The sequence below is a fragment of the Acanthochromis polyacanthus genome, chromosome 12, assembly GCF_021347895.1.
Source record: "Acanthochromis polyacanthus isolate Apoly-LR-REF ecotype Palm Island chromosome 12, KAUST_Apoly_ChrSc, whole genome shotgun sequence".
Classification (NCBI taxonomy): domain Eukaryota; kingdom Metazoa; phylum Chordata; class Actinopteri; family Pomacentridae; genus Acanthochromis; species Acanthochromis polyacanthus.
Window position 1 is genome coordinate 14237605 of NC_067124.1, and position 15191 is coordinate 14252795.

The 15191-nt window shown below is 38.7% G+C and overlaps 1 protein-coding gene across 6 annotated transcripts in view; it reads left to right on the forward strand.

The window, feature by feature from the left end:
* LOC110966116 (CUB and sushi domain-containing protein 3-like) overlaps positions 1 to 15191 on the forward strand; it is a 241430-nt gene that overhangs the window by 109346 nt on the left and 116893 nt on the right. For all 6 annotated transcript variants that reach the window (XM_051956539.1, XM_051956535.1, XM_051956536.1 and 3 more), the window contains 8 exons: positions 259 to 450; positions 1805 to 1931; positions 3050 to 3252; positions 4653 to 4844; positions 6272 to 6410; positions 7752 to 7939; positions 8298 to 8492; positions 12649 to 12765. In XM_051956539.1, the coding sequence (XP_051812499.1) occupies positions 259 to 450; positions 1805 to 1931; positions 3050 to 3252; positions 4653 to 4844; positions 6272 to 6410; positions 7752 to 7939; positions 8298 to 8492; positions 12649 to 12765 (1353 nt within the window). The remainder of the gene's footprint in view (positions 1 to 258; positions 451 to 1804; positions 1932 to 3049; positions 3253 to 4652; positions 4845 to 6271; positions 6411 to 7751; positions 7940 to 8297; positions 8493 to 12648; positions 12766 to 15191) is intronic.

Sequence of the window (15191 nt, forward strand, 5' to 3'; positions counted from 1 at the left end):
AATTGCGAATGTCTAATTGTGGTCTGTCCAAAAAGAATCTTTTATTATCAACTAATATAATGGGACTGTACGCTCTCATCTGTGCTCAACCGGAAATTAATTCTCAAAGCTCAATCAGTACCTCTTCACAACACAAATAAATGAAGAAATGGCACTGTTTTACTTAAAGATTTTCCTCCAGGGTTAGTTCAATGTTAGTACGTAGTTCTGTGTTGGTTTGTGTTAATGGTCTTCACATTATGTCATTATTCTTGCCAGGTTTCGAGCTGTCCCACTGCGATGATCCAGGTGTGCCACAGTTTGGCTTCAAAATCAGTGACCAGGGTCACTTTGCTGGAAGCGCCATCATGTTTGACTGTGACCAGGGTTACACTCTGCATGGCAGCGGCATACTGAAGTGCATGACTGGTGAGAGAAGAGCCTGGGACAACCACCTGCCGTCATGTATAGGTAAACCTTTCTCGCTACTTTTTTCTGCCACAGTTTTTGGTAGAAGATATTGTATCCGTCATGTGGCCCACCTCTCTCTCACGCTGTTTGTAGCTTTTATTATTGTAATATTTAGAACAGGCTTGCTGTCAACATGGTTCAGCTAGGTGTTAATCCTCAGGATTTATCTCAATATGATTTTTAGTCCATTAAACTGCACTGAAAGAAGATACACTGCTTGTCATATTATAAGATGTAACAATATAATCACCCTGATGTGTTTTTTTTTTTGTGAATCATTGATCTCTTTGTGTTTTTGATGCACAACTATCTATTTGCAATGGTTAAGAGCACCATAGTGGAGAAGACTGGATCCCTATTGAGCTTCCACCGTTACTCTGATTCAGTTTCATTTTCAAACTATGTAATTTAAATGTTTTAATCAACAAGCAATTCATCACACAATTTCTGAAAGAAAAGGCATAATTATCAGAGTATTTGTATCATACTGAGTCATGGACATGAAAAACAGTCTTGGCTGTGCTTTCATATTCAGAACATGCTGAGACAGAAAGATAGAGAAATGATAAAGCTATTACCTGCATGCTGCTCGAGACTGCAAGGTGTTGTGAAGCGGTGTCTGTTTCTTGATGTCTAGCAGTGATGGATTAGGGTAAAAAATGATTTACAAATTCCAGACGTGTGCAGAATTGCACTTTAAATGCCACCGTATTCTATTGCCTTTTCCCGAGAAACATTGCGGCATGTTCAATAAGATGACCTCAAAAAAATCAGTCTATTGATTAACTGTTTAACAGTGCTAGATCACTGAATGATCAATACCAATAGTGAGCTTTTTATCAGTGAGCTGAATGTGAAGTGGACTTTCCAGTCTCTTCTCCAGGGCCACATCCTGGCTCCTGTCAAGGACTTTTACATTTGCCCAGTGTTATGATACTGATTATAGCCCACCACTGTAGCAATATAATGCAATTTTCTTATTAATTAAGTGCTGTTTACTTTGTAATATGGATGGTAACCAGGGGAGATGCAGCATAGAGTGAATGATAAGATATTCCTTTAGTCATTAACATTTGTAGCAGTGTCCTCCCTGCAGTGCCCAGCCTATATATTCTGTGGACACAGTCTCTTTAAAGTTAATTAATGACATCAGTAGGAGGGATATAGTGCTTAGGGACAAAACAAGTATTGCATCTGTGAGTGCGATTACCTTTTTGCATTGTTCATTTTTGACTTCAGCTTTGCTCATTGTAGCATCTGAGCCGCAGTGACCTCTTTTTTTTTTTTTTGGTTTCAGGTTATGTACATTAGCTGTACATTAGCGCAATTGTGTTAATTTTTTGTGTTCATGCAGCTGAGTGTGGTGGCAGCTTTAAGGGTGAGTCAACTGGGCGGATCCTGTCTCCTGGATATCCTTTCCCATATGACAACAACCTGAGATGCACCTGGACAATTGAGGTGAACTCTGGGAACATCGTCAGGTAACTCCAGTTGTTAATATGTGTACTTGCATTAATATACTTTACTGTATATCCAGTAGGAAATGAAAAATAGTTTGCTATTGTATTCATATAGTGCTGCACTATTTATAACTGTGTAGACAATCATTATAACTGAGGATGTTTTAATTAAGATGTGCAATCATTTATCAAAATATGCAAATTGTGGTGAGAAAAACACAGAGTTGGGCCTTTAAATTATTAGTCCTATAAAGAAACTTTATATTCGGAGCAAGTTTAAATCAACAAAAGCGGACTAGAACCCTCAGTGGATTTGTGTGATTGACTTTATCCAGAAACACAGTTCATACAAAATAATATACACATGGCCTGAAACTTAACTGTTGGAGCTGATATAAATGCATTTTAAATTAACTGACGCCATCTAACTTGACATCCTAAAATGTTTTCATGAGACATTGTGAAGTTCAGTTAGGTTTTAAAAAATAAAGAATTCTCCTCTATAGTCTGTTGTCATCAAGAGAAACAGCCTGCAGCAGCTCCATTATCAGTGATGGGAGGCGGACTTTGTAGACACTGTGACAGCACCCAGGAGAGTTTTCCTGGGACATGGAAGCTTTTTTTTTTTTTTTTTTTGGGTTGAGAGCTCCTTGTATTACTGTGAAATAAAACCCATTTGGGCTTAGAGGTCGAAGTAAACATGGTATGATTTCATAAAGTCAGCCACACATTCTTTGTCAGAAGGGCTGCTGCAGGCCATCTCTTGATTAGACTGCAGATAAGTCTGTGGTCTCTTACTGTATTTCTAACTTTGGCAGAAATTGATTGATGACACCAAGTCTCAGCTGAAATGCCCAAAAGCACTGAGACACTCGAGATGGATTTCTCTTTTGAGTGTAATTTAATCATGCCAAGTTCAGCATTTTGCTTGGTTTCTTGGGAACATCTGTCATATCTGAAATGCAGGATTGTGCAAGTAAATGCTACCATTATCAATTCAACGAAACAAATGCATGAACTGCTGCGTACAGGAAGAACCAGTCTGATTTTAGTGTCACTGCCCATATGCAGTAATTCAAGGATTTGACTGAACATGCCAGAACTGAACTCAACAATCTCTTTTATTGACCCTTTTTCAGTCTCCAGTTTCTTGCATTCGACACAGAAGCATCTCACGACATCCTGAAGGTCTGGGATGGGCCTCCAGAGAACGAGATGTCTCTGAAGGAGGTTAGCGGCTCGCTGCTGCCTGAAGGAATCCACTCCACTCTAAATGTAGTCACTATTCAGTTTGAGACTGACTTCTACATTACCAAGTCTGGGTTTGCTATTGACTTCTCAAGTGAGTACATCTTTCCAACTCTGTGGTTTATTGTGACCAAATATTGTCATCATTTGCTTGGTTTTAGCGAAAGCTAAATCTTATGTGGATTATATTCAAATGTACAGTTATGTCGACATTGTATACATTTTTTCACAATGTAATAGTTTAAATTTTTCTCATTTTATTTCATAAGTATGTTGAATTTTAATGTGATTAATTCTGTCCTCTTCCTCTCATTTTCTGTGGATCTGCATTTTGCATCATTTCTAATCTCTTCATGAACAATGACGAGCCCAAATAATTTAGAATTGCTGCTGTATTTCTCAAACAGTTCTGTTTTCTGTTGATGACTGGTGTCAGAATTAAGCACCTTAAAAATACTAAACATAAAGCTCTTTTTTGATGAATTTGTAAATGCTTTTGCTTCTTTAGCAGATGGCCATGGGAGTCTAATGTTAAATCAATGATACTGGATTCACCACCCTGCAAAATGTAATCGATTCTGTAGATTCATACTGTACTTAAATACCTCATCTGCCTGAGGCTACTGGTTTTCAGATTCAAAGAAGAAATATGGGAGAAAGAAAGATAACAATAGTCTTGTCAGGCTGCCCCCAGTTTCTTGTATTGATGATACAGTACTGTAAAATATACCTTTATTGTAGTTTAGACTTCATGTGAAAGTGGAAATCTCTTCCACAAGCTATGCAACAGAAGAGCCAAATATAAAATCTGGTTATGTGAAGTGAAACTGCTGCATCTTGTGGATAGTAACCATAAATCTGAGGATAAAGTTATATTTATATGGATCTTCAATTAGAACTGGGGTTAAGTGTCTCTTTGTTGGAATCCTATGTTTCATTGGTGCAAAATACACAATTATTCCCTGATTATTTTTGCCTGCACATCATTAAATGAATGCTATGTATAGTACAATACCATCTAATAATCACATACAACGTTATCAGCATTATGCTTTAATTTCACATTTACCATCTTTTTCTTGTTATATTCTGCAAGATATATCTGTAGTTTGGAAGAAAAAAACTGCAATAAAGTTGACAGTGTTGAATCTCTGAATGAAGTTGGTTGAGATGGAATATTTGAAGAATCCATCAGATTTTAGCAGATCATTCTCGACGCTCTGGGCTGCTGCACAGCTGCTTTTTAGGGAGACGGATTAGGAAAACATGGCAGGGTTTTGATATCAGTTAGCAATCTGCTCTGTGCTGTAACTGAGTTTGAGTTGCGTTTTCTGCCTAACAGCTGTCTACCTTCTGATGTGAAATACTGGGCTCCTATACATGTTCTCTGTTACACTTATTGATTACCTCTATGTGAGATCCAAGTCAGAATCTGTAATGTATGTTTAATCGTGTGTGTGTGTGCGTGCGTGCGTGCTCGTGTTAAACCTTCAGGTTCACTTGCGACAGCCTGCAGAGATCCAGGTATTCCCATGAATGGCAGTCGCAACGGAGAAGGGCGGGAGCCCGGCGACTCTGTGACCTTCTCTTGTGATCCGGGATATGAATTGCAGGGAGAGAGCAGAATCACCTGCATCCAAGTGGAAAATAGATACTACTGGCAACCCAGCCCTCCAAGCTGCATTGGTGAGAGAGAGGGAAGATAGTGTGAGTTAGAGAGAAGGGGGGATGTGTAGAGAAGATACAGGCAAAGATGGACTGAAAGAGGGAAGTTAAGAGGGAGGACGGAGTCTGTCTATTAAATGGCTGCAACCGAGACCGTAATTCTTACTCACTGATGTCTTAAGAATATATGTAGGATCAACAAGACTCTTTAGATATGTTTGACTGGCTGCCAGCTCTCATGTGGACAAATCCGCTGCTGTTGTCGGTTAAAGAGGAAGTTGTCCTTTACAGCTTTCCAACACATTGTCTTATTAGAGCTTAACAGCTAATTATTTAAACAATGCAATTAGGAATAATTACTCAAGTAAGTCTTGAGAAACCTAGATATTCTTGAGTTGCTGCCAACTGGTCGAACAGTTTTTTTTGTTGTTTTTTTTTTTGCCAGGAAAGGTGATGAGTGCAATTACAAGATCACAGTTCAGCATTATGTAATGGCACTAGTAACAAATTAGTATGACTTGAAAACTGGATGTAAATGTCAGCTGTTCTTACCAAACTAAAGAAAAGCAACACAGTCACGATTGTGAACACTTTGTCATAATTGGAGCTGTTGGTTTATTTAACAAATTCAGCAAATGACAAAGCAGTTTGTCATGATTCAGGCACAAAGAAGATCACACTAAAAATGTCATTAAAATCACAAACACAATCTACCAGTTCAATTGCAGTGCAGACAGTCCTATATTTTTACTTATCAGTTTGGTCGTTTGGTTTATCTGCTACATTCTTGTAGTCCCAGTGAGATCTAGGAGTTTTGTACTGAAGTAATAATTGGCTGGGAAAAAATGCAAACTAACTTGATAAAGAGGCAGTGAAAAACATGTTCAACCTTTAGGCATCTGTCTGTTTGAAAAGTTACAAAAGACTTAACTGAAGCCATTGTAATCAATTTTGAGAAGCAGAAACTATTGCTTTGGTAATTTCTAGTTGGAAAATATTCCTTTTTGTTATAAAATTATATATTTGTTCTCTGTATTTATCTTATTTTATGCGATTCTAAAAAATATGACTGCACAAATATTTTTATTGATGTATCTTCTGAGGTTGTTGAACTGACTCATTGAAATGAATAACATACTTCAAGAGTCAGAAAAACAGCTAATGTAATCATAATGCGGAGATAAAATAGTCTATTATAATGCACTGATTTTTGGCTCGATGTCTCTGCAGTACCTGATTCATTGTGCTTTTGGAGGCCAGCAAAGGTTATAGAATTTGAGTCAATTATATTTAATCACCTACATGCGCTCATTCCTTGGCCGTTAAAACTCAATTCAGCATACCTGAAGATGTTTGCACTAACATTGAAAGACTTTTGGGCACACTGTGTCTTTCTCATTTGTCTCACCTTCCCCCCCCCCCCCCCCCCCCCCCCTTAATCTATTCAGCTCCATGTGGTGGCAACGTGACTGGGTCTTCTGGATTCATTCTCTCTCCTAACTACCCACATCCCTACCCACACAGCAAAGACTGTGACTGGCTCATTGCAGTTCACTCGGACTATGTCATTTCCTTGGCTTTCATCAGGTAATATGACCACATCGTACTACAGAACCCAGGAAGTTGATCATTTAATGTATTCAAAACCATTATTAGGAAAGGAATCTGCAAATTTGAGTTTTTCACAGAGTATGAACAGCCAGACAGATTTAAAAATCACCAAGAATGTTGAAAAACCAGTTTTGTCCCTAAAGTACATTGTCTAGTAGCTTACAGGATGGAGCTTTCCCTAAACCTGTGGTAACCTGCCTGAAACAGAATGGACTCGGTTCTCGGTGGATGCACAGCAGCTCAGGTTGTGCCATGGAATTGCTTGTTTTCTGCAGTGGAACCAGCTATAACATCATAGTATTGAGCAGAGTTGGCCATGTGTGTGAAGCAGAGGGCCTGAATGTGAGTCCAGGTGTGTTGGGAGATAGTGGGAAGGCAGCGATGCCTCTGTGGACTTCTAGAAGTCAAGTATTCTAGCCACTTGATGGAAATGTGGTGAAACTGGATGATTTCAAGATTTCTGGGAGTGCTATATGGCAGACTTGTGATATGAGTGCAGCTCATTTCCTGTGCTGACCGATAGTCAGAGCTTAAGCTCTACATTAATTGCAATCGAAGCATATGTAGCAGAAATACCAACAGAGCGCGCTCACCGATGCGCCTGAGGGCAGTTTTCATGGGCAGTCTTCTTTTGACTCTTAAGTCTTATTTTTATCGTCATTTCATGAGGGGTTGGAGAAGCAGCAGAGGTGCACTGCCTCCTCCTGTACTCCCACACATTTTGCCTGTTCTCAAGGTGAAGGAGGAAAAAGTCACCATGTTTCTTTTTCAACTTTGTCCATCAAAACAAACATCTAATAGAGTTAGCACAATGCTGGTTTATCTCTTGGGAATGCAAAATGAAAGGATGGAGTTATGATTTTAAATTGGAGTTGCCTTGATCCAACTCGAACGCAATTATCTCCAAGCTATTTACATTTTTGTCATAAACCATGCTCATTATTTTGAAAACAAATGCTCCTCTCTCTCTCTCTCTCTCACTGCAGCATGTGATTTGATATACAGCGCTACAATATGAAACGATCTTTTCACACTGCATTGCCGTTGCCGTCTGGGAAGATTTTGTGCCACCGCAGTGTCACAACAATTTAATCTCTTCTCACCTCTTGGGGGAGATATCTTTTTTTATCTCTTTGTCTGTAGATGCAAAACAAATCGCTTGGCATGACTCACTTCTAGCCTTGCAGTGCGCACTCTCATTTTGAAACCCTAATGCATTCTAAAGCTCTCATACAATCTGTACAATCTGCTGGTTAATACTTGGCAAAATAGTAACTGTTTTATCTTTCATTTGTCTGTTTCTTTTGCTTGTCACAGCTTCAGTATTGAGCCCAACTATGATTTCTTGTACATCTATGATGGACCAGACAGCAGCGCTCATCTGATTGGCAGTTTTCAAGACAGTAAACTTCCGGAGAAGATCGAGAGCACTTCCAACTTCATGTATTTGGCATTTCGTAGCGATGGCTCTGTGAGCTACACTGGATTTCATTTGGAATACAAAGGTACAAACAAGGCCAGTGCAAGTGGGATTCTGTGTGTTTTTCCACTTAATATGTTGATGTTACAGCAGGGGGTTTGGTTTGGTACATAAATAAATGAGTTAGACGCCATTTCTTTGAAGTGTGATACTGTACGCAATTACTTTTTGCATTTTGATGCCAGCTGTTAGAACAGCTAATATTTACTATTTATCATTTCCTCATGTTTACCATATTAATTAGTTTTTTAATAGAATAGTTTGTTAAATCACACAGACCCTTGCATCTGCATGAGAGTTTGTCTGTATGCTTAACTGGAATCTTCTCAACTTTTAGATGGGTGTCAGTGTTGCAAAAGATTTGTTTTTTCTTTGACTGGCAGCAAAACTGCGGGAGGCGTGTTTTGATCCGGGGAATGTGATGAATGGCACTAGAATGGGTACTGACTACAAGCTGGGATCTATGGTGACATTTCATTGCGAGGCCGGCTACCTGCTGCAGGGCTATTCTACTCTGACATGTGTCATGGGCAACAGCAAGAGACCAGAGTGGGACAGAGCCAAACCAAGCTGTCAAGGTAAGAGGCAGCATTCTGGCAGTAACAGAAGGCCTGAGCAGCAAAGCACTGCACTCCAGCTGTTTGGTCAATATTTGATACTGTATGATAGCAGGAAAGAGCTGTGCTAAAAAGAGCTGAAGTCTGATGCGTATTACTCTTATTGAATACAAGAAAAGCAAACTGGAATGACAGAATTTTGTTACTGTTAATAAAAATTAACATGTTTGTATTATTTACCACTTACTAAGTTATGTTGTTCCTCAGCGTCCCAAAGCTTAATCTGTAAAGAGTGCACGTCCAGAAACGCACAGAATGTTCTCCTGTGAGGTTGTGTTGGGATTTCAAAAGGTAAATTACATGCAGTTGGGAAAAACTTTCAAAAATGTGTCAGCATTCATACCGCTGGCCCTTCTCTACAGTAGTCCATCAAATAGCAAATATCTTTTTCAGCTGAAGCTTATTTCATCACATCTTGTCTTTGTCCTTCCACACAAAAAACACTGACAGCTACAGAGTAGAGTTGCCAGATCTCGCGATAGAAACAAGCAACCAACTCTATGGAAGCAAGCCCCAAAAAAAAGCCCAACAGCTGAACTGCCACATTGTGAAAACGAGAGGCCTCTTGATAACAGTATAAATATATAAATGTATTTTTGTTTGCAGTAAATTGACAGTAAATGCAGTCAACATAAAAATTCTGAATAACTTAAAATTTTAAATTCTGATTATAATAAGACATATGCATTATGTATAAGCAACAGTAAATAAGAAACTACACTTTAGAAAACAAGCTTAAAAACCTACAATCTGCGACTGATGAGATTTGCAAGTGACTTTACAGAAAAACAAGCCCAAATTGCTTATAATAAGCAGACTTGGCAACACTCCTCCAGAATCTACATATGCACATATTATTTAAAGTTGCTGATTGATTATCCCATTAACCCAAAAATAAACTTACCTAAAGCATAAAGCCTTCTAATTAATGTACGCAGAGTAAAAGAAATGGTTGGTGAACAAAAGCAGTGCCGTTCACTGTATGCACGGCCCTGACTGCACAAAAAGCAAGGAGACCTTAATGCAAAGTAAAATAAAAGAAACTAATTACTGAAAATATAAAAGCTTAAATGTTTCTTTTATAAAGTCTAGCAGTTCTGTAGAATATGTTAACTAAAAGTAGTTACATCAGCCTCTTAAGTTAAACTGGCTGAAAAATAGTCAATTTTGTAGTTTAGTTCACCCACTTCAGTCTTTTGCTATGAACATAATATACAAGTTATTTAAGGCCAATTCTGCAGTGTACGGGTGTCATAGAGCATTGAATCACAGTTTTAAGAAAAAAAATCATAACTACCCAGTGCTCCTCCCTCTGGTAGCTTTACACCATTTTTAGTATTTGTCAAAGTATTTAATGTGCCAAGGTTAAATTAGAATTCGGCTCTCATTTCCAGCAGCGGGGAACCGGAGCACCGACCCTCACACCAGGGAGCTATTCATTACGTTTACTGTTGGCACCTGTGTAACTTAACGGAGCAGCCCTGGGGTTATGTGTTTTACCAAAGGGTCCATCAGCATCCCTCTGTTAAGCATTTCCACTTTGAGACCAAATCTGAACTGATGACTTAACTGTCTAAAGGCCAAATGTAATGGCTTCAGCTGCCCCAGCATATGGCCAAGCCCTGCACTTTTACTTTATTTAGCAATTAGCTGAAATTGGCAGTGTTTCCCAAACAAGCAATGCATGTCAACTTTAGTGACCCCTAGTATCACATCACAAGTACTGTATACTGGCAATTATAGTGTCAAGAACTTCTACAGCACTTATATGCAAAAGATATGCTGCTGCCTCCTTTGTTTCTTTTGTACCACAGGGTATTAAGACATTTTTTTCATGACACTAGAATTACCTGCTGAGTAAATTACCTGCCCTAAGCTGTTTAACATCAATTGATTATTTTCATAAGCAATTATACGATTATTCTATCTTTACTAATTATTAAGTCTATGAAATGTAGCTACATAAGTAAATTATTTAATTTTGCATAGCGCAAGCTGAATTCTTCAAATATTTATTAATTTTCCAACAGTCCAAAACATTCAATATATTATTATATAAAAGCATTCAATTTTCACGTTCTAAATTACTGGAACCAGTAAATATTTTGCCCAATAGTGGTTACGACAATGATACAAAAGTATCTGATACTGTGAAAATTGCAGCTTTTTTTTTTTTTTATCAGCCAATTATTTCATTATCTAATTGTTGCAACTCTAAGCTAAAGTTAAAGGCACATTGTGGAGCTAACAGTATGGTGGAACAATGCTTTATAATTGGATTTTCATTTTAGTTGTATATGCAAAAGATTGCACATGGATGTATGAAGTATGATTCACAGACTTGCTGCCAGTTTCACACAGTTCTCCTCAGTAGTGCTTGGTACAATGTTTTTATTTATCTAAATATATGTACAGAAAAATATGTGCCTGTACATCATGATATCAGCTGCCTCAAAAGTCTAGCATTAGAATGTTGGTAGATTAATGCCTCCATTATCTGCCTTGTCTGTCAAAATCAGAAGGACTGAAGGGCTGTGTTCAGTATTATTCAAATATAATCAATTAAAAATCCCAAAACACTGGATCTGCTTTATTTGCAGCTGTTTTTTGGAATGATGCGGAATTCAAACATTTTGAAAGGCAACATGTCATGAAAATGTTGGTGTTTAGACTTTTGAATCCTCTTTGCAACTTAATTCACAGTTTATGTAGGGATATGGATGGATTTCAATTATAACTGAAGTTGTTTTTTTTTCTCTCAGCATTGAGGTTATCCCTGCTCATCAGTCCTTTACAGAACACAAAGTGATTGGTTTCCCAGTATACCTGTTCCTCCGTAGAGCTTCTCTCCGCTGTCACAGGGAAACCATTAAAGCCCATCTTGAGATTCCTTCCTTTTCTTGGTGCTGCTCTCACCTGCTGCAGATTGGCAGTGCTCTATGCTCTCCTTCCCACCAGCAGCAGCATTCTCAGATTCCTCACCCACCACAAAACAGTCTCCCAGTCTGTCTGACAAATCAGCTTGAATCAGAGTCCCACTTGCTGTCATCACATATGTTTGATTACATGCCTCTTGCTTCTCCCGACAACCAAATGCTGATCCATCTTTACCACCTTTGCTCGCCTCTCGTGCTGCTTGATGAAACAGCAGCGACATGTGCATTGTGTGGGCCACGGAGAGTGCAGAGCAGCAGGTGACAGCTTCCCTTTGACAAATGAGTGTGTGTTTGTTTACAGGCGAGGCTCCCCCACCTGATGGTTGGTCCGTGAGGTCTGAGGTAACTGCGTTAGAGCTCCTCATGGCAAATTAGGTACATCATTAACAGCTTAAGATAGGACTCTGAGATGTGACGCAGGTGCAGGACAGACCACAGGTTATATTAATGAACCTTCTTGCCAACTGAGTGTCTGCAGTAGCAAGTAAAAGTTTAGGACATACAAGCTTGCAGGGGTATGACATTTGGTTGGGCCTAATAGTTTGCAAAGACAGGTGCTGGTTCCTCCCTTGTGGATGCGGTCTTTATTTCTTGCTGCATTTTTAGCAACCAGAACTGCATTACTGTATATTACAATTTGTAAAAATACAATCTATTGAGTTAAATTATAGGCAAAATCTGCCAACTTCACGAAAAGAGCAACTAAACTCTCGACAGAAAAGATATTTCAAGCAGAAGAGGTGAATGTGAATCTCTCTAAGCATGTTTCTCCGTGATAAATGCTGATTAAAGTCACAGGCGTGTTGCATTTCTGTGATTGTATGCTTTGTTGACTGATGCTTTTACATATTTAATAGACTAAAAGTACTTTTTCTTGCCGGTTGTTTCCTTGTTGGGTTCAAATCCTGTACAAACAACTCTTTCCTTTTGAAAGTACCTCCAAAATGTTTCAAATGTTGAATTATTTTTTGTGCTCTGGTCAAAACTAAATTTGTCAGCTGCTGAAAGATCAAAGGTGACTTTTCATTACATTTTGTGATACGAACTGCTTACCTTGCACTGGTTCCAGTTAAAATGGCCTGGCTGATTGTATTTTATTGCCTTATTTCCCCAGGTATTATCAGCTGGTTGTTTCACATTTGCTTACTGTGCTTGTGTTGCTTCCCTTCCCGTCTGCACAGCTCCCTGCGGAGGCCACTTCACAGGTTCAGAGGGAACTGTGCTGTCCCCAAACTACCCGCATAATTACACCCGAGGCCAGAGCTGTGTCTACGACATCTTTGTCCCCGGAGACTTTGGTAAGCATTTCAAGCATAACACATTGAGGAAAATTGTTACTCCTATTCTGTTAAGCCTCCGCCGCGTAAAACCCATATGTGGTGTAGTTGTCCTGAAATAATTTTCCTTCAAAATGAAGCCAAAAGATCAGGCTAAGTGATAATTGTTTTGTCTTTTTTGTAAGATTTCAGTTAATAATGAGGACAGGCTTCCTCTCAAATCTGGTCAGAGGTTACGATGTTGTACTGAACAAAATGATCAGACTTGCATTATTCATTTCCCTGTAGAGCTTATTTTGTGTTCATGCATTTCAGTGCTTTGTACGTTTGGATTGGGATGTCTGATGCTTACAGCCACTGACAATCAAATTAAATGCTTTTCTGCTGCTCCAGTGATATTCAATTCATGTAAACGAGGCTCATATGTAAAAATGAATTTGCAGAGAATCGAGCCGATAGTTGAAAAATAACAAGTGACTGAAGGCAACTGCTTCTATGTGTCTGATGAAAACTTATTTAATCAATACATACGTGTTAAAATTCCACAGCGACACGTTGCTGCACATCTTCTGGCTGCTCTCTAGTGTCACATATGAGTTGAAATGCGACATGAAGAATAGCAGTATTTGTGCTCTTGTAAGAGGTGTAAAAGCAGAATAGAATCAGGGCAAACAAGAATTGATTGTGTTGACATGAAAAATGCTCTGCACTGTAGGTAATGGAGAGGAAGGTCAAGCAGCTAGGGGAATAGATGGAGCAAGCAAATTCTCTAGTGCTCAGTTTATCCAAGCACCTCTCTATATACATAATTCAGCAAAGATCTCTGGAAGACCTTTGATGCGTTTCTGCTCAACATTCCATGTTAGTCATAAAGAGCTGTGGAAATGTGGGCAGACATTTTTTTTTTTTCTCTGTAAAGCCGCATGCTTATGAAACACAGATTAATCCCCTGTGTGATGATGCAGTCCAACAGTTTACATCCTCTGTTGTCATCTCCTGCTGCTCACCGGGTCCAGGAACCCACAGGTCTTTTTTTAATAAATATTGCATACAAATGCAGCCTTTGCTTAAACTGCCAGCAAAAGCTTAATGGAGTGTGGAAGTCGCCAAGCAACATTCCTACCTGGGCCTATGAATTTATTCCATGGAGTGTCGAGACAGAGGCTATTGAAAAGTCTCACTGATGATGAACACAAGTGCTGCAGTGTGGCTTGAAGGAAATGTGCTCCAAGTAAAAGATGAACAAAACAGCTGGCATTCACAGCCTGGTTAGAGCAAATTGAAAATGTTTGGACTACAGCTACATGTATCTCTCATATTACCAGTAATATGTGAATCTTTGATGTGAAAAGTAAAGCTGGAATGCTAATATCCCAACATCCCAACCTCAGTAGTGTAAAACAAGCTCACCACAGTTTTTGCTTTAATAGCAATCATCAAAGCAGAGCTTGTTTGCATATGTAAGTGCTATTAGAAACCAGCCATTAATTTGTAATACACAACATCATATTGGAACCACAGCAGCCGCCCTTAAATTATGCTTATTTTAACTTTGTTGTGTTACCATACTTAATCTAGTGGGTTAAATTAGGCACACTGAATGAAGGTCCAACATTCACAGTGTTTTTAAGCTCCAGATAAAACAGCATGAAGAGAAATTCTGTTTTCTTTGTTGCAGCTTGGCAGCCAAGTCTAGCCTATAGGCAGTGTGATAACAGAAATCACATTTCAGTGTCTAGTATACAGGTAATTGAAATTTGTAAGCGCCTAGGGTAGAGTATCAAGCGTGTGTCTTAGTCCGTCCCTCATATGACCGATAGCGAACCATAAGCCTTTCAGACATTGTGTCAACCTGGTTGCACTTGCAGGAAAAGGTCAGTTGGAAATATCATCTCCTGACTCTGGCCCAGGACCTGAGGGTTTTTCACCTGCAGAGGGGGGTTGGAGGTTTATGTGGATGTATATTGTTTGCTGTCAAGGTGTAGCCACAAGGGTTGATATGGATTTTGATATAGGTATATGTATCAGAAAATGTTACTGAATATTTGAAATTCTCATATTGCAAGCACACTGTATTACTGAACAAGCTGCAATTGAAAGGATAGACTTGAAAATAATTAAACCAAATGTACACATGTAATGAAAATTATTAAAATATTGGATAAAGGTAGTGCCAGTACAGCACCTGACATTATGTATAGGTCATGTTTGCCAGGATGACAACCAGAAATAATGTTTCAGTTGTTGATTATTACAAATGTATCCGAGTTAAACTAACACACTTCAAATCAATAACAATTAAGTAAATAAACAATGAGAGGCTGATGTTTTAATTGTTAACCTCAAGAATATTGAGACAAAGTACAAAAGGGAACATAAATGTCTTCTGAAGAGTGTTCTTTATTAATCATATCACAACTGCATTTGATTTGGATAAAGCAAAATGT